Genomic DNA, 17,751 nt, shown 5'->3' on the forward strand with positions numbered 1-17,751 from the left:
GCTCCACCATGGTGGCAGCCTCCAAGATGCAACTGCTGCAGTCAGTGATTGCCAAAAGCAAAAGAGTATATGATCCATCCTCCTCCCTGCTCCTCTTCACCAGAGGCTGGCTGGTTAGATTCCCCAGTTTCCCTCACAGATACTGGCCATAGTGGGAGTTTTCAGCTGGCTAGCAAGAGCATCCAAGTGACACCTCTCAGACCGCTGGTCCATGCCATGTATGGTGAGGAGAGAGGTGTTGTGTTCCAGACTGCTGCCTTTCTAAGTGAGTGCTTGGTGCTGGAGTGGAGGCTGGACTAAAATGGTCTGCCAGAAATGGCCATGAGGATCCACTATTGCAGCCTCCTCTAAAAAGTCTCCACCCATGCCTTCAAATCCCTGTTCTGCTCCAACACTCTCTCTTTCTGAGGTCTGATCTCTTCTGAGATCCACTTTCTCAGCTGGAATGCCTATGACTAAAACCTCATCCTCCTCCCATACCCTTTTTTCAATACTCGAAACCAATATCCCTTTGTTATTAAACGAGGCCTCATCCTCCAGGTTTATAAAGTCCTCAGAAAGGAACTGCCTGGAGACTTGTGATTAGCCTCTGGCAACCTTTGGTCAGCAAAACCTTCTGCTGGACCTGAGCTTGAGCCTCTAGCTGCTCTAGGTGAGATAGGTGAGAAACCCAGAGCACAGTGACCGCTGTGTGTATAAAAGGAGATTCTCATCTTCCTGCCTCACACCAGAGGCCATCTTCATATAGCCCAAACCAGACAGGAAATGTGATATGCTGCACTTCAGAGAATTTAGTTTGTGTGTGGAAAAAGAGAGGTGTGCGGGGACACGTGAGTGTGTGCATGCCTATTTGTAAACTGGGCAATCATTGGGCTGTGGATTTGTGCTCGTGTGTATGTCTTGACTTGGAAGGTGAGGACAATGTGTATTTGGGGAAATATCTCCTGTGGTGAAAAGATCTAAAATTAAACATTTCCCACAGGGCCTGTGAGGGATTATCTATCTGTAGTGGAGAGGGAACATGAAATTTCAGAAGAAGGTTGGCTGTATCTTTTGCATACCTTGTGGCCTGTTGGACAAGCCACATAAAACAAGCACAGCAGCTACTATAGAGCAGTCTTGCCTGGCTGAACTAAATGAGAGGCTCAGGTCAGAGGGGATGATTCCTTCACCTCCTGTGGGGTGAGGGCATGTTTGGCTAGGTCAACAAGCTGCAGGACGGTGATTCCTGTGGTGTCACGTTATCTGCAAGGAGGATTGAGGATTGTGCCTCAAGCATGCTCACACACAGCATTGTCCTTGTTCCACTCCAGCTCTGACCTGCAATGGGTCCTGTGAAACTTGGACAATGATTGGGAGGCTGGTTTCATTCTGGAGTTGCTTAGGTCAATGACTAGAATAATTTTTCACAAACCGACCCACATGTCTCTACTGGAGATTGACTTCTATCCAGTTCCAAATTGATCTGTGCACACGTGCAGACCTTGAGAGTGATATGAGTGGTCTGTCTGGGTGTTTGGATCTCTTGTCAGTGTTCTGGGAGGACAGGTCCTTTTCTTTCTCTTTTGCTCTCCAGCAACAGTTACATACTGGTCCCCAGTGTAACTGAGCACTGCAAACTAACACCTGATCCCTCCACCCTTGTTTCTGCACCTATTGCTCTACCAGCAGGAAGTAGGACGTGGTTTGGGGCTTTTTATTCTCGGCCTCACTAGCCTTTTCGATACTTCGGGGCCTCGTCTCAGTCTGACAAGGCAAGCAAGCGACAGCTTCCTGTGCAAAGGTGAGAGGGAGAAGACAGAGAGATCAAGCACATACAAGAGCAACTGCTCCACAGCCTTTTGCTCTTGCAGAACTGTTTGGCTGAAGGCCCCTTTCCTCTCACGCCAGCAGCACCAGCGGACAGATGGACATGCACTGAGCAAGGATCCTCCCCCCGTCCCTCTCCCTTGCCCAAGTTCCCCTCACAGTTTGACAGCCAGCGCCTGCTTTCATCCAACCCAGCGACTCAGTCCCCAGGGACTCCCTTCATCTGGACCGCCTGGCAGCCAGTGCCTGGAGCTGGAAGGTAAAGGGGGTGATACCAGCAGTCTCCCACATGGGGGTGGCTCATCTGAAAAGCGTCTTGGAAGGAGTTTCGGTCTGACAAACTGATTCTTGCCGTTGGGGAGGGCTGAGTGTATATTTATTTCTCTATCTTTCCACAGTCCTCTCAAATCATACCCCACATCTCACAACCATCCCAGCTGCTTTCTTTCTCTCTCTCCTTTGTCTGTGAATGTGTTGTCGTCCTGTTTTTCTTCTGAACCCAGTCTTTTATCACAACTGGAATCTAAATTATGCCTTATACCAGCCCAATAAAAACCCTCTGTTCCTGCTCCCTTGGCAGTCCCAGGAGGGTTCAGCAGCATTCTGTTTTGCTTTGCTCAGCCCTGCTTGTGCTCCAGACTTGCTGAGAGGTGAGGATAGTCCTTTCTTCTCTGGGTAGAGAAGAAAGGTATGGATGTCCAGAGGGATGGGGGGGGGGAGGCTTGGAATTTTATGGATGAGAAGCCCAAAACCCCAATCCATCCTACATGGACCAGGGCTGTACAGGCTTGGCAGGACAAGGAGTCCCTTTGCCATGGGTAGAAGAGGGGTGCTACAGGGTTACATAATTACAAAGCCTGAATTTTCTGCTACACCTAAAAGCAAGGCTCCTTCTGAGGCAGTGCAGGGTCTACTAGGCAAGAGCGGTGCATGATTTGTGCACAAGTGTGTACGATTCTGTGGTATAGCAAAGACTTGGCTTTCCAGAACCTGATAAACTTCCCTTTCTCCCTGATCTTTTTCCTATCCCAAGAAAGCCATTCAAAATCTACCTTCTAAGCTGTATGCTCTGCCACTAACTCTTGCTGGCAGCTGGAGGGCTCTCTTACTCAGCCAACACCTAGCTATCTCAGCCCTAGGGCTTACAAAAAAAAAAGCTCTTCAAAACGCAAGCAGTGCTCAACCACTCTCTACCTGAGTCAGCAAGCAGCCTGAAACAATACATGTGGAGTGATATGCATTCACACGCATTTCCAGAAGGCATTACTTCTGCAAACAGCCTGTGAGCCTTGCACTGTGAATGGTTTCAGTGCTGAGCAAAGCACCCAAGGCAGGAAAACTATGAGGTGCTGAGAGAAAAGTGCAGCCTCTGGATTGAAAGAAATATGAATTTCTGAGCCTGGAAGAGTGACACTGGCTTCAAGCCTTGCCCTGGGACAGAGAAGCCATCCTCTGAGATGAAACCTTCCTAATGTGCATTGCTAAAGCTATGTTGCGGCAGGGGTGTCTTCTCTCTTCCAGTATGCCACCAGCACAGACGAAGCCCTCTTTGCTGCTTCTGCGCCACCTCTGGCTGTTCAGCCTCACATCTCTCTCACTGGCATCAGACTCTACACAAGGTAAGAAGTGATTGTCTTCACCCATGAGAGCAGGACTAACAGGGAAGAATGTCAGTCAGGGGAGAGTGTGTGGTATGGTATGTCACTAAACAATGCTTACACTGTAACGTATGACCAGAGGAGGTTGCAATAAAGGTCTCTTGCAAGTACTTCATGCTCCAAGGACACAGAGCAGCTAGAGACATAAGTGGCTCTGCTTTTCTTACTTGGACACAGTTATCCGGTAGAGGAATCAGTCTTTAGTTTGGGAGGGGGTCGAATTATCTATGATGGCGGTTAATGCCAAAAGGCATTGCTAATTCATCTATGTTGCTGTCCGTCTCTTCTCCACTGGCAGGCACCTCCAATCTAACTTGTTGGTATGACTCACGGGCGACTCTGTTTTGTACTTGGAACCCGGGCAGGGATCTTGCTGAAGCACCATGCCAACTGGAGATTTTATCGAAGTTAGCTTTGTGCGACAGGTGAATGACTGGAAAGGCTGAGGAAAGCCAATGCTTTGAATGAAAAATGTCCTGGAATGTCTGCCTCTTAATATAAATCTAGGCTACCCCTCCCCAGGCCAGGTATTGTGGATTCACAGAAATGAGAGACTTTGCCTTTGAACTCTCAGTCTCTCTCTAACCCTATGCTGGTTGAGATGCCAGTCTGTTCAGTGTTCACCTTCTGAGGGTACTCAAATGTCTAGCACAGCCCATGTTCCACCTCCATCACTCTGTCCATGATTCATTTTCCAAAGAGCTCTGTTCCCTGGACTGAAGGGCATTTGCAACTGAAAAGAAGGATATACAGAGAAAAGTGTGGGGGATGTGGGGAGGAGGAAGGTTGTAAAGTTATACAGGAGCCATTTGCCCATTGCGAGGATGGGCTGGACAAAAGAGGAATGCACTACCTTCAGTGACAATGAATGAGGAAAATTTTCTTCCCCTTATCATAGTCTCCCTTGGCCCTTTCACCTCTCCCATTTCATGATGTTTTCCTCTGTCATACATCGCCCATCACATGTGGTTGATGGGGTAGGCATGTGGCCAGCACCGCAGTAGGGGTTGATTGGGTCTCTGTGGTCTCCAGCTCTGACATCTTCAGTCAAGAGAGGAGCCAGTCTGTTCTAGGACTTCCCTGGGTGCCCATAACAAGAAGATGACCAGTGTGGTTCTGACAGTGAATAGTCTCTCCTGACTTTTGGTAGCGATATCTCCTAATGGGGCTGGGATTGCTGGATACACTCTAGGGCTGGTGTATGGAACTAGAAAGCCCAAAACATTTCTGTTGCTCCATGAGATTGAATCAAAAGGGTTGGGTCTGGAATTGGGACTAAGCTAGGAACTGTCAGGTTGACCAGGGCTCTAAGACACGTCAGGTGTGCGCGCAGTCTATTTTGTTTCCTCTGCAGCAAACCACTTGCTGGGAGGACCAACTGGCCTTTTGTCCTTCAAAGCTCTTTGGCCTGCTGCCCTAAGGGGCTGGGTTACAGCTGTCTCTTCATGGAAAGTTATAGGCAAAGCTCTCCTCTTCCCGCCTTTGGCAAATCCCAGCCTGGTCTGACCTAACAGCTGGAGCAGCCAGCTCAGCCTGATACCCCCCTCATCTGCAAACCCCCTGCTGCTCTCCCACTCTGTTGCCCCCTGTGCTATATCTCACCTTAGGCAGTCCAGCCACACTTGTCAGGGGACACAGAGCAGAAGAGAGGCTATGGCATAGCACTGCCAAGTGTGAGGTACAGCCTTGGCTGAGTACAAGATGGGAGCTGGTTCAGAGGATACATCTCAGTATTTGAGACACTACAGGACTGTCAGTAGCTTGAAGGAGACCTGTAAACCCGAGAAGGGATGAAACAGACACTTGTCTCCCGGGGCCACGTTGACACAGCTGTGGACAGCAGGAGTGTTTGAGTTCTTCATGCCCTTTGTTATCAACAGAAAGCAGAGGAGACAGCCAGAGGTTTTTGTGAAGCCTCAGAGACTGGAAACCTCTTGCCATCTTTGACTTGAAATAGCTGGGATGCAATGACTTTCCATGTTCCAGTGCATAAGATATGTCTGAGTGATGTGGCGGGGAGGGAAAGAAGGGGACAGGTTTCCCATTGAAGGATTTTGCTGTAATGTTTTCAGCTAGTTTGGTAGGATGCAAAACACTTTGAAGGATCTCTTAAGTTGCATAAAATTTGACTAAATACAAAATGGTCTCCCTAGCTCATTGGATTTCTTCTGCTTAAAACCCAGGCCATTTGAAAAATTCAAGGAGCACTGTGAATTATCCAAGGCAGAACACATAACAGGGCTTAGGAGATGCATCAAGACCTTCAGCAAAAACAGTAATGTGAGTAATTCATCTGAGATGTCCTGGCTAATGACAAGGCGGGCAGGATCTGTATGTGATTTTGGGTGTATAAACAGTGAGACATCCAGGAGCACTGCAAAGATCCCAAACCTATTCCCTGGCTCCAGTCCTGGGGGCAGGCTTGATGCTGTGTGTTGTTGATATTCACCACCCTTCTGGGTTCCCCTGGTGGTGGGGCTGGATACATTCTGAGCTGGGCCATGCTGTCATGACACATGCAGAAGAGGTGCAGAAAGACAGATTACATGCAGTGTCCTACATCATAATTATCTGGGCTTGGCCTTATTCCCTTCCTCTGAAGAGGAACGGACATCAGCACTGGATCTGGTCACCTCTAGACCTCATTTTCCTTGAAGAGCACAATACCATTTTCCAGGTCATTAAGTACTGTGAAGCCTCTGGTTAAACATGTCAGATGCTAGCAGCAATGGCAGCACATCAGTGGAGCCAATGTTGAGACAAGTCTTCTAATTATTATTATTTATTTAAGTCAGTAATTTGTTAGGCTCTTTAGGTACTTCCCTCAGTCATACCCAGAAACTGCTGTAGTTTTTGCATTTTCAGAAAAAAAAAACAAACCAATATGAGCTAATTCTCCTTATTGCTAAGGTCACAACCAGTTCTAACAATAGACAAACTTTCTCATATTTGCACTTCATGTACAAAGATGGATGTCGAGCTTGGTAAACAGCTCCAAAAAACACTCTTTCAAACTCTTTTCTTTCCAGTCAAGCTAATTTACATATTGCATATTTACTGTTGTGTGATGCACATAACCCTTTAGTATTGCTGTGGAACATTTAATTCTAATATTATCTTAATCTTACTGATGAATGTAAAATATTTTTGTCAAAATACTTTGCCTCACAAAACATGTTACCTGTTTTTCCAAAATAACTTTCTTTCCTGCCTAGTCGGGATGTAATAATCCTAACAAACTAGGACATCACAGTATTTAGTGTCCTGCTCTCCAAAGCACAAAAAAAATCCATCTATATCAAGTATAAATATTTGGTTTCTCTATTCACCTCTGAGGCTTAGGCCTTTCAGACAAAAATTTCATCTTTATTCATTGTCAAGTATTCCTAAACCTCTTATATGCAGGCAATGCATAGAAATATGAATGTTTATTAATGAGACTTGGGTGTCGCTAATGGTAATTTTCCCTTGTAGACTCAGTGCTTCACCACTGCAGACTGTCTAACCATAGCTGTACACTGCCAAATTGGAGAAAAGAGAAATACACCTGTGCGAAAGGAGAATTTCAGTCCACTTGCAAATAGTAAGTGCTCATCTGTCTTGCAGTCTCTGGGGCTTCCCCATGAAGTGATACCTAATTTCTCTTCCCCAGCTACCCCTGTGCAACACCCATAGCTGATTTTAGACCTACCTCTTTTCCTTGCCCCCTGCAACAGCTAGCAGAGATAGACCACACTGCATCCTGTCACTTGCACCTCTCATCTGCAGTGTCATGCCAGCCACTATAAATGGGACATTCCTATAAATGGGACACTGTTCAATAAGAGTGCTTTGCTGGGGAGAGCCAGGCTCTGCTAGATTCCTGGGCTAGTGTTCTCAGCAGCTGTCATTTGCTGTAGGATTTCTGGCTTCAAACAGGCCATGACAGCTCAGCTGACACTCTGAAAAATATATGCTGCAAAAAGGAGAGAAAGCATCGCTGCTCTTCCCATGCCCCTCCTCCCAGATATGTGCTTTCACCTTCCTTTGAGCCAACTTTGGCATCTGTCACAGCCTTTGCTGAAATTATTCAACTCTCTAATCCAGCAGAAAAACATCCCCTTGGGTCATTTTTTGCCAGATGTGTGAGTTTAACTGGCTCAAGAAGAGGTCCAGTAGAGCTGCTGCAAGGTGAAGCATGGGAAGGCATGGCGGGGGTCAGGTGCTTGGGAGGATCAGCCCAGCCAGTCTGTCTAACTCCATCCCCTGTGGCTGCGGCTGTAGCTCTCTGAAAGAGCAGCTGGGAAGCAGCCATCACTCCAGCAATGCTTCATTCCTGTACGTACAATTGCCTCATGGATCGCCCCTACAAGATGGGATGCTTGGCCATGTGGAATTGCAATGTCTCCAGGGACCACACTCAGGCTCGCAGGAGGAGCTGCCCTTAATGTAGTCCAGAGAAAACAGGCCTTTTGCCATCAGTGTCAGTGGGAAAGAAGGAGGAACAGAGAGGGGGAACTCGTTAACCATCTCACTCAGCAGTGTTTGGCTGGAGTCTGTGAATACAGGCAAGACACCAATCCTGCTGCATGAGGTTTTCCAGCAGAGCCCTGTTATGAACAGACAGCACAGAGGTATCATCAGCCTTGCGTGCTCTCTCTCTCTTTCCAGTCAAGCTGAGGCCTCCAGGAAATCTTCAACTGATTAGGAACACTGAAGACACCTACAACTTAACATGGACCCTGAATATTTCCTCTCACTACTTAGATGGTGAGAGGGAATATCAAGTGAGGTACCGAACCATGAGTCAGCCCTGGGAGGTGAGTAAAGAGCAGGAGACTGGGGTCTGCCACCATATGACTCCTGGCCTTCTTTAGGTCATCCAGGATTGGCTGCTGGGCAGAACAACCCTCCCCTCAGGAGAAAACCAGTTTTAGTGAAGCTGGAGAGGGGATTACCCCCCACTTTTAGATGTGTCACCTGCTGCCAGTGTTTAGTGGTGACATGGAGGTAGATGGGAATCCTATTTTAGCTGGTGCTGTGACAAGAGGAATCCAGACAGTTCCTGGACAGATGTGGGAAGGGATGAAAAGAGCAAAGAAGACCTGTCCTCCAGCATGAGCAAGCGAAGCTCAAGGGGAAGGGCTCTGAGATGGGTTCTTTCTGAGGGCCTGATGGGGATGGATGTGTCAGGCTGTGAGCCACAGCAGTGTGGTGATGATGCTCAATTTTTTCCCCTCTTCTAGGAGGCCAGGGTCTTCACCATTGTGCAGGACCAGATGTGGGTAGTGTTTGAGAGCCTCTCCCCCAACCTGAAATATGAGGCAGCTGTCCGTGCAAAGCCAGGCATCTCAAGTACCTGCAAAGGCGTGTGGAGTGACTGGAGTGAGACGATATTGTGGAGGACACATGCTGACCGTAAGAATGAGAATCAGGCAATCTGACTTGGAGGGGAAGGGGGGACTCAGAGAAAGAAAATGCGAAAAGGGCCAAAGCAGGCTGGGAAACAGGAGGAAGATGGGAAGAGAGGATTGCATTAACTAAAGAGCAATATATAGACTGGAAACAATCCTTCTCTCCTAATCTTACAATTAGGCTGACTTAATAGGACTTAAGGACAAGAATTACCACTTGGCCCTGGTAGAGTAAATGACAGCTGTCCCTCTGACTTCCAGAGACCAGGCAAAATCCACAAGATGTAAATCAGTGCCTTTGTCCCCAGAGCAGTAAGACCAAATGTGTGACCTGCAGAAGCAGTGGGTGGGACTGCCATTTCCCCAGGTGGCCATGTGACTTGTGAACAAAAGTCCAACTTGCTAAAATGGCCCAGTTCAGTGGAGCTATTGATCAGTGTGATGCAGTGAAACTCCTAAATTTAAGAAGACCTGAGCCTAAGAATCAAAGTCTCATGGAGAATGAATGGGACTTACATGCATGCACCCCTTCCAAAAACATCTCATCAAGATGTGTATTAATCATTACCACAAACCCAGCATGGAAGACACCTCCTGCAACCTTGAAATACAGTGCCTTGAGCAAGTCTTTGAGGTTAGTCATTGGCCCTGGTCTCTGTCATTTCTTCTCTGGGAAATAGGTAGCTAGAGGTTATTCCTCCTCACGTTGCCCCCACTCTGCCCCTGCCCAGCCTCTCTCTGTTGTGCTTGGTACTGGTATAAACAGAGGAGCTATGTTTAGAAAGGGCACTGTGTTGCTGTGGTGATCAAATTTTGACAGTGTGTGATGTCAGTGAATAGGATACAGCCACAACCAGTTGCCATAGCAACCAAGACCCAAAGATAACCAGGGTACCAGCGGCAGAGGAGATAAAGTGATCTTAGAAACATCTCAATGACAGGCAAAGAAAGAACTTCCTAAAAATGTCTCCTCCTCCTTCTTTTTTTCACTGCTCCCTCACAACTACTCCAGAGGAGCTCTACAGGTCCAGAGCAAGGGGCACTAGGGATGGAGGGAGATGAGGTGGCAGGCAGAGGAGACTGGCAGCAGAACAGCAAGATCAAGCAAAGGTGCTTGGGGGAGATGCATGTAAAAGAAACAGATTAAGAAAAGTTTGAGATGATGCAAGACAGGCCCCAAAAGTACTGGCAGAGCTGGGTATGTGGGAACTCAGTCTCCTTCTCCTAACCCTACAAGCCAAGTACCTAAATGATCATGTGATGGAAAGCTGTATCCTGCCTAGCCTCCTTAAACTCTCCCACACCTCTCCAAAGCCAGCCCCATGACCCCTAAACTTCCCCATCCTTGGCCCTCCTACCCTCTAATGAACACCTATGACTCATGACTCTATATACCCCACCAACCTATAGGCAAATTCCATGTCCTCAGCTCCACTGAAGCTGATTTTAGGACTCCCTGCTTTCCTTTGCAAAGAATGGGCAGGATGATGAACACTCCTACCAGTACACTGTGGCACCTCATCTGCAGAAACCCCCAGCTGAGGTGCTATTATGAACAAGGAGTTCAAGCTGTTCAGCAAGGAACTATCTATTAAACCATGCCAAGTGGACTCTGAAACCCATCTCAGCTCTAAGGCATCCTAGACAACAGAGCAGAACCCATTTATCTGACCTGTATCTCAGGTGATTTTTTTGCAGAGGAATATTATAACACTGAAAGGCTCACTGACCAACTTGAACAGCCACAGGACTGCAGCTCCAGAATCCTGGCTAGATTTTCACAGCAGCTCCTTCTTTCTCTCTCATCTTGCAGAAACGTCCTTCCAAGTTCTACCAGCTCTTATTGTGAGTACTTGCATCTTTGTGATCATCGGGACTGCCTTCCTTGTTAACTTGAGGACCCTGAAATGGTAAATGGGAGTCAAGTGTTCCTCTCTCTTCCTGTCCTGTTTCCTGCGTGTCTCCTCAAAACCCAATTTAATTTTTACTCAACATTACTCAGGATAAAGAGGTACTCCCATATATGGTTTATAGCCCAGCCTTTTGAGGTTAATAATAATCTGGGGAGACACATCACAACTCAACATTATGTGGTGCTGGTAACACTGTCATATTGTGCCACTCTCATGTGACACGGTGCCATGGCCTTGTTGAATTCGAAATAGCTGTCTTGGCCCTTCAATCACCCTTGGGTTAGAGCGATGTTCCTTCAGAGGGATGCTTTGCAGGGATGCACCAAAATTGCCTCTTAAAAAATAGGCCACTGGGCTGAGCACTCTCCCCAGAGAGAGGACCAAGCAAGCATAGGTATTACTGCCTTCTCACTTAAACTCTCTAGCCAGAGCTCAGGCAGAACATAGTGATATTTGGTCTGCAGACAGGACCCCTGAGTGAGGAGTACAATTTTTCCTCCATGTGGCCTGTACAGTCCTAAATTCCCTCACCACATGCTGGTAAACATCTACACGATACTTTAAAGACCTCCTCCCTTTGCCAGAATTTCTGCCCAGACACTGCTCTTAGTCAGAACTGAATGTGTCTCACAAGGTTACCCAATGTAATAATACAGAGAGTGACCGTCAGCAAACCAGGGTTTGAAATGGCTCCAGGTTGTAGTTTCCTCATCTCAGTACAGGGACAGAGAAACAAGGTGTTCATGTTAGTGGCAGGGAGCAGGAAGAAAATGCTTTCAGGGGAGGAGGGAGCAGAACCTGTGATAGCTGCTCTGTAAGGAAAGAAGGAGGAGCGTATCGAAGAAAGATGAGTACTGAGAAAGTCACTGGTCACTATGGTTTACCTTGAGTCATAACACTAAGGTGAGGAAGTGCTAGTTATACGGCACGCAGATAAAAGAGCTCCTTTCTCCACAGAGTATAATTAACCCGTGGGATTGGATGGAGGATAATGTCGAGGTAAGATCCAAGGAAGGATTAGATATACATGAGTAAAAATAGCATCTGCAGTGATGTAAGGTAGTTTATATGCAAGAACTATCAAATCTTTATGTTCCAGAGAGTACACTGATTGCCTCCAGAGTCAGGAGGATCTTTTCTCAGAGCATCCCACTGCAAAGCTTCAAGAAACAACTGACAGGATCAACCAGCCTCTCTGAGTAACAGGGAAACAGATTAAATCACTTTGTGCTGCCCCAGTGTGACAAAACACTGGCTCCAGAAAAGCAGAAGCAGCTGGACTGCTGCAAAACATGCTCAAATGGTCTTGCACATCCAGTGCATTCTAGCTAACAGCACAGGCATTGACAGGTGCCGCTCAGGCCCTGTACTCTTGAGTCATTGTGGGGGCAGCAAAGCAAAGAGAGGCAGCTTGCAGCATCTGGACCTTTGAAACAAGGGAGACCTGCCCAGCTTGGCAGAGTGGGAGGGCCAGGTGGGTTGCCCAAGGTGACCAGCGAAGGTGGGGAAGGCTGCAAACTGTTGGCTGTGCTTCCCCAGAGAAAAGAATGAGGAAAGATTATTTTCCAATGACAGTTTCACCTGCCTCTTCTCTGGATGTCTTACCCAACAGCTATTACATTTCAGGCCATTCAGGAGCAAAGAGATCCCTCAGGCTTGTTCTTCTCTTACCTCATTCACATGCCATGGTAGTGCCCACGAGCTGCAACACTCGCTCCAACCCCTACCACAGTGCTACAGAGGTCAGGATCAGGTCCTACTTCATTTCTCCTTCTCTTTCTCTCTTCTCAAGGTTTAAGAAGATGCTGAAGATTCACATCCCAGACCCTGAAAAGTTCTTTCCCCCGCTCATAGCAGTTCACGGAGGTGATATTCAGGTATGGTGCCAGGGATGCAACCAAGTGTTTACAAGGGAGAAAGGAAGGAAGGGAGAGTCCAGCTGTACATGCCTGGTGCTGATACCAGGTCCTCAGACCTACACGTGCACACACAGCTCATGTTGCTGCAGCACCAGCTGCTAAGTTCTCTGCTCAGGTTTTATTTTTTGACCTTCTAAAACTTGCCACTCGGCTGATGCATCTCTAATTACAGAACCGAGAAATGGCAAACCACGCAAACCTCAGCACCCTTCTCTACTGATAGAAAAGCCTGAGAGAATACAAGGGACCTGTGGGAGGGTCTCTCAGATCCCCTCCCACCTAGCTTCTGTCCTGCTTGCCTGCCCTAGACTGTCCAACTGTTCCCCAGATTTCCTGCTGTGATCCTCTTCTTTTGGTTATGAGCCTTATCTCTGGCAGGGTCAGCCTCCTTCTGCTCCTACTGCTAATTGCCATCACGCTGCCTGGATCAGGAACTTAGCCATTTTCCATGTACATCCTCTCTCTTTCCCTTCTTTTTCCCTCCCTTTCTCCCTTCTGATTTCTCATTCAGCACAGGCAGCTGCAAAAAGACAATTACAATTCTGTGCTGTATTAAAGGGAGTGTCAGATGCAAAACATGGGAGGTAATCCTAAGGGGCATCTCACTTTAAGGGTGGAGACAAATTGCAGAGGGTCCAGAGGACTCCAAAGCTTGGAAAAAGCCTAAATGCAAAACACATTAGAAAGCTTGACCTACTGGGGGGGAGGGGGTGAACACAGTTCACAGACAGTTTCCCAGGGCAGAAGAAACTGGAAAAATTGGCTTTACTGGCATAAAGGTGATGAAGTTGGATATTACCAAAAGCAGTCTATTTTTTAAGGATAATAAGGTACTGCAAGATGCCACTTAGGATGAGTGTGGCAATGCAGGCACAAGGGGCTTGAAAGAGCAGTTTAGACAAGAAATCTACTTGGGGCCAAGTAGGTGTATTAGAACTCATCTCAGCACATGGGAATGGATTACATGAGACCCATTCCGGTACTGCTTTTCATGTTTCCACTATCACTCCTCTTTACAGTCTTGTCTTTTTATCTATTATTCCATATTTTTTCCTTTTATCTTTTTTCTTCCTTTCACTTTAATCCTCCATCCTCCCTTCCCCCATAGAAATCTCAAAACATAGGCTTGCAGGATCTGCTCTTGATTTAAAGTGACAGAAAGATGGACTCCCTCTGAAAATACTGGAAATGAGATGTGATGTATGTGAAATCCCTCCTCCCCTCAGCTCTTGCTTGGCCAGAGAAAAGACCACTTATTTGCTTTGGGCACACAGAAGGAGAGACTGTTAGTTCCTTACTGAGTGTTATACTCTGGGTGTAACAGTCTCTTTCCTATGTTTCTTCCCCATCAGAAATGGCTCTCCTCCCCATTCTCCACATCTTCCTACTGTGTGAGCAGCACAGCCCCAGAGATCTCCATGCTTGAGGTGATGCAGAAGAAAGATCAGGAATCCCAGTTTCTCCTTTCCAAGGGCATGCTGTCCTCTGATCCTCCCTTAGAAACCAGCAGGCACTCTGTGTCCAGCTGCTTCACGAACCAAGGCTACTTCTTCTTTCACCTTCCCAACTCCTTTGAGATTGAGCCCTGTCAGGTTTACTTCACCTATGAGCCTTTCTCCCAGGAGAACAGTGGCAGCGAGGACAGCGAGTCTTACCACGCTCCGCCTTCCCCCAACCTCTGCACATTGGCAGAGGATGTGCCTGTGTTGTCCCACAACTTCCTCCACTGCATCAAGGGGACCCAGGGCTTCCAAAATCGTTCCTTTGTGGAAGAGACAGAGGGTGAAGTCCAGCAGGCCATGGCTATTTCTGGGGCTCTCCTGTCAACTGAAAGCACTTCACCAACACCAGCTCTGAAGCAGGATGAGGAGGTTACAGACAAAACAGCTTTACAGCCCTCTGAGACCCTGTGCCAGCTAGACACAGTCTTTCCTAACCCACCAGACCTGCATGACAGCAATACTAGTAAGGCCACAGAGGAGAGTGGGAATGCAAGTCCTTCAATTGATCCCGGCACTCCAGCAGCATATGCTAGCTCTTCTTTTTCTCAGCCTACACCTCTGAGGCAAACCCAGGCTGAGGATCCCTGCAGAACAGCCTTCTCCAACCAGGTCCCAAACACTGGTGCCTACCTTTCTCTGAGGGACCTCCAAAGTCAATACAGCCATCAATCTGTCTAAGATCTGCCTGGAGAAACCCACAGGTGGGAAAGGCCTTCCCTGGAGGGAGGGCCAGATGGACAACTTGTTTATTTAGAGCATGAATGTGGCCTTTAATGGGGATGGAGGACAGGTTATTCTAGAGTGGTGCAAAACCAGAAAAGGGATAGGCTGGAAGAGATGTAAATTCATGGATGGCTACATGGGTAGCACTTGTCCCCAAGGTAAAGCGACAGTGAAGCAGACCACTGGAAGTGAGAGGACCTTTTGCATGGAGAACTTGGCTAATGTAAAGATAAAACCACACACAGAAAATGATAAAGGGGTATTAAAACTGTTCAGTGGCTACACAGCTAATAGAGACATAGAAACCGTGTTCTTAGGAATATAGGACAGCAAGGACTCACTTCTGTGACCGAGCTTGTTCCTCTGCTATTACTGAAACCAGTGGCATAAAAATCCCTTCCCACACTGCTCAAGTGCCATCCTAAAACTCAGCAGATCTTTTTTTTCTGTCAGCTCATGATGGGATGCTGTGCCAGCACTTCCATGCTCTGCATCATGGTGTGAAAATAGCACCCAACTTTCAGGCTGAGCCACCACATGTTCCATTTCCCTTGTCCCAGCCTATAGGGCACAGAAACCTCTAATGGGGAGGAGAAATGCCTAAGGAAGTGGATGTGAGATTTTGTACAAGGGATGATGGCACTGTCAATGAGTGCTGGGGATAATGACAAATTGGATAAGGATACCTCCTCCCGACTGATCAAGGGTGTTGTTTTTTTCTGTGGTCTCCCCACTTCAGGTTACCCAGGGATTACATTCTTAGCCACTTGGTCCAGCTTTAGACTCAGGTCTCTAAGGTCAGCTCAGAGCCAAAAGTGTGTCAGCTGTCTAAGCAGTGCAGTGTCAAAAGAAATTCCCAATATTGGGTTAAAAATACTGGGGAAATCCCCTGCCCCCCCCAAGTCTGATGATGACAGTAGAAAGAATACACACAATTTCCCATTCTTGCTGCAATATTTTTCATGAAATCGAAAGCCTCTCTGCCCCGTGGGCAAAATACAGTTATTTGACTATGATAAACTGATTGCAGAATAGCCCGTCCCACATCCTGTATTAGTGGAAAACATCGCAATGGTGCTGCCCATTCCTTCCATTGCTCAAGGGAAACCACTGCCTAATTAGCAGCAAAGATGCAGCAAATGAGCCCAGAAAAGTAACTCACAAATCAGCACCTTTGCTGAAAAGAAAACCTCAGTCTACTCACAAAAACTGGGGATAGCAATGACTGCTTCTCTTTTTTAACTTTTTCCCCTACATTTGCTGATCTGCTGTCAGAAATAGCAAAACACTGCAGAATAAAGGTGGTGAGGCAAAGGATGACGCTCTGTTCTGGTTCCATCCGTCCTTCCATTCACTATCTTTACTGTCTGTCTATTTCCTTGCCATATTTCTCGACTAATCAGAAGTGGGGGAAATATCAATCTTGCACTAAAGATCTTTGTTCAAAGAGTTTTTACACCAAAAAAGTTCAAAGGTATCACACTTGTTGGTGTTTCTGCCATCCCTCTGAGTTTCACCCAGAAATAATTCTTCCCGATGTCTGTCTATACAAGTGTTAAGCTTCCCCTTTGTCCCAGTCCCACACTGTTACATGATTTGGCATTAGTGCAGCCTAACTGTCATTACAAATCCCAGATAAGGGGTTACCCACTAGCTCGAATTTCACCTCAGAAGAGACTAGTCAAAGGAACTGGACCTGCCTGCAGCTGAGAAGGCTGGGCAAGCTATACCCCTCTTCTCATCAGCTTCTGCGCCTGCTTCAAGATGTGGACTGCTCTATCAGCTCCAGGAGACAGAAGGTGAAGTAGAACTCACATGTTTCCCAGATAAGCAAGGGCAAGGTTTGTCCAGCTATTTGCTGTGCCTTGGAAAGCTTCCCAGATGCACCTCAGAAAGAGACACTGAGTCCCTCGCCCCTGATGGGAAAATCTTACATTGGCTGATGATCCTCGTTATGCTGTTGGTTCTCCTGTTCCTATGTACATCTTCATAAGCTTCTCAATTATCCTTGCTGCTAAGATGAATATAGAAAAAAAAAAAACTTTTCCTCTGTTAATAAAATAAATGTCAGTGGAGCAACAGCATTTTGTTGTCCTTCAGGCTATGGGGGGATGGGGGGATGGGGGGAAGGAATAACAGCCCTTTTCTAGATAGGGACTAGGCAAAGCTTTGCTGGAACCAATGGACCTTTAGCCCTCCTTCCTCCTCCCTTTCCCAAAGGACCCAACATCCTAAAAGAGGGGATAATTCCCATTCAAAGGCAGTCAGAGAGGTGTGTGAGCAGGTGGGTGTTGAGGGCAAGGTGTAGAAAGGGGATGTTTGTAGAAAGGGCCATTTGGCCAAAGAGGTCAGCTGTGGTACAATACAAAGCCCTTCACAGTGAATGAAAATCCTCCACTGACTTAGTAGGCTTTGGGTCAGGCTCAAAGCTCAGACAGAAGCCTAGATTCAGACTACAGTTTCAAGGAAGATGCACCACTCCACAGATGATTTGGCACTTGTACCACTCTGTCCAGTGATGAGGAAGGAGGAAAGATGTTAGCTACATGGGCAGCAGGTTTGGGGCTGGAAAGAGAAGATGTTTCAGAGCAGTGAATCCCTCAGATACCACCATAAGAAGAAGAGGATATTTGTGAATGTGCCTCAGAAATTTCTTTGCCACATTCCCTTCTGCCCGATCCCCAGAAAGCAGATTTGGAAGTGAGCCTGCTGCAAGTACCTGCAAACCATCCAGCTGGTTCAGTATTTTTCACCCTTGTGAAAGTGCTGACAGCTTTCGAACTGGCAAGCTGTTAGCACTGCATTAGCAGCCACACTAGGTGTGAACGTGTGAC

At 47.2% G+C, this 17,751-nt stretch overlaps 1 protein-coding gene across 1 annotated transcript; it reads left to right on the plus strand.

The window, feature by feature from the left end:
- Window positions 1–1,739: 1,739 nt before the first annotated feature.
- Window positions 1,740–16,234, plus strand: IL2RB (interleukin 2 receptor subunit beta). Its single transcript, XM_026072595.1, has 11 exons — window positions 1,740–1,783; window positions 1,854–2,068; window positions 3,331–3,428; window positions 3,766–3,892; window positions 5,651–5,747; window positions 6,942–7,050; window positions 8,118–8,266; window positions 8,693–8,864; window positions 10,674–10,770; window positions 12,566–12,650; window positions 14,045–16,234. The coding sequence occupies exons 3-11, from the start codon at window positions 3,332–3,334 to the stop codon at window positions 14,870–14,872; spliced, it is 1,761 nt and encodes a 586-aa protein (XP_025928380.1). The 5' UTR covers window positions 1,740–1,783; window positions 1,854–2,068; window position 3,331; the 3' UTR covers window positions 14,873–16,234.
- The last annotated feature ends 1,517 nt before the right edge of the window (window positions 16,235–17,751 follow it).

Source organism: Apteryx rowi, unplaced genomic scaffold, assembly GCF_003343035.1.
Source record: "Apteryx rowi isolate R43461 unplaced genomic scaffold, aptRow1 scaffold_343, whole genome shotgun sequence".
Classification (NCBI taxonomy): domain Eukaryota; kingdom Metazoa; phylum Chordata; class Aves; order Apterygiformes; family Apterygidae; genus Apteryx; species Apteryx rowi.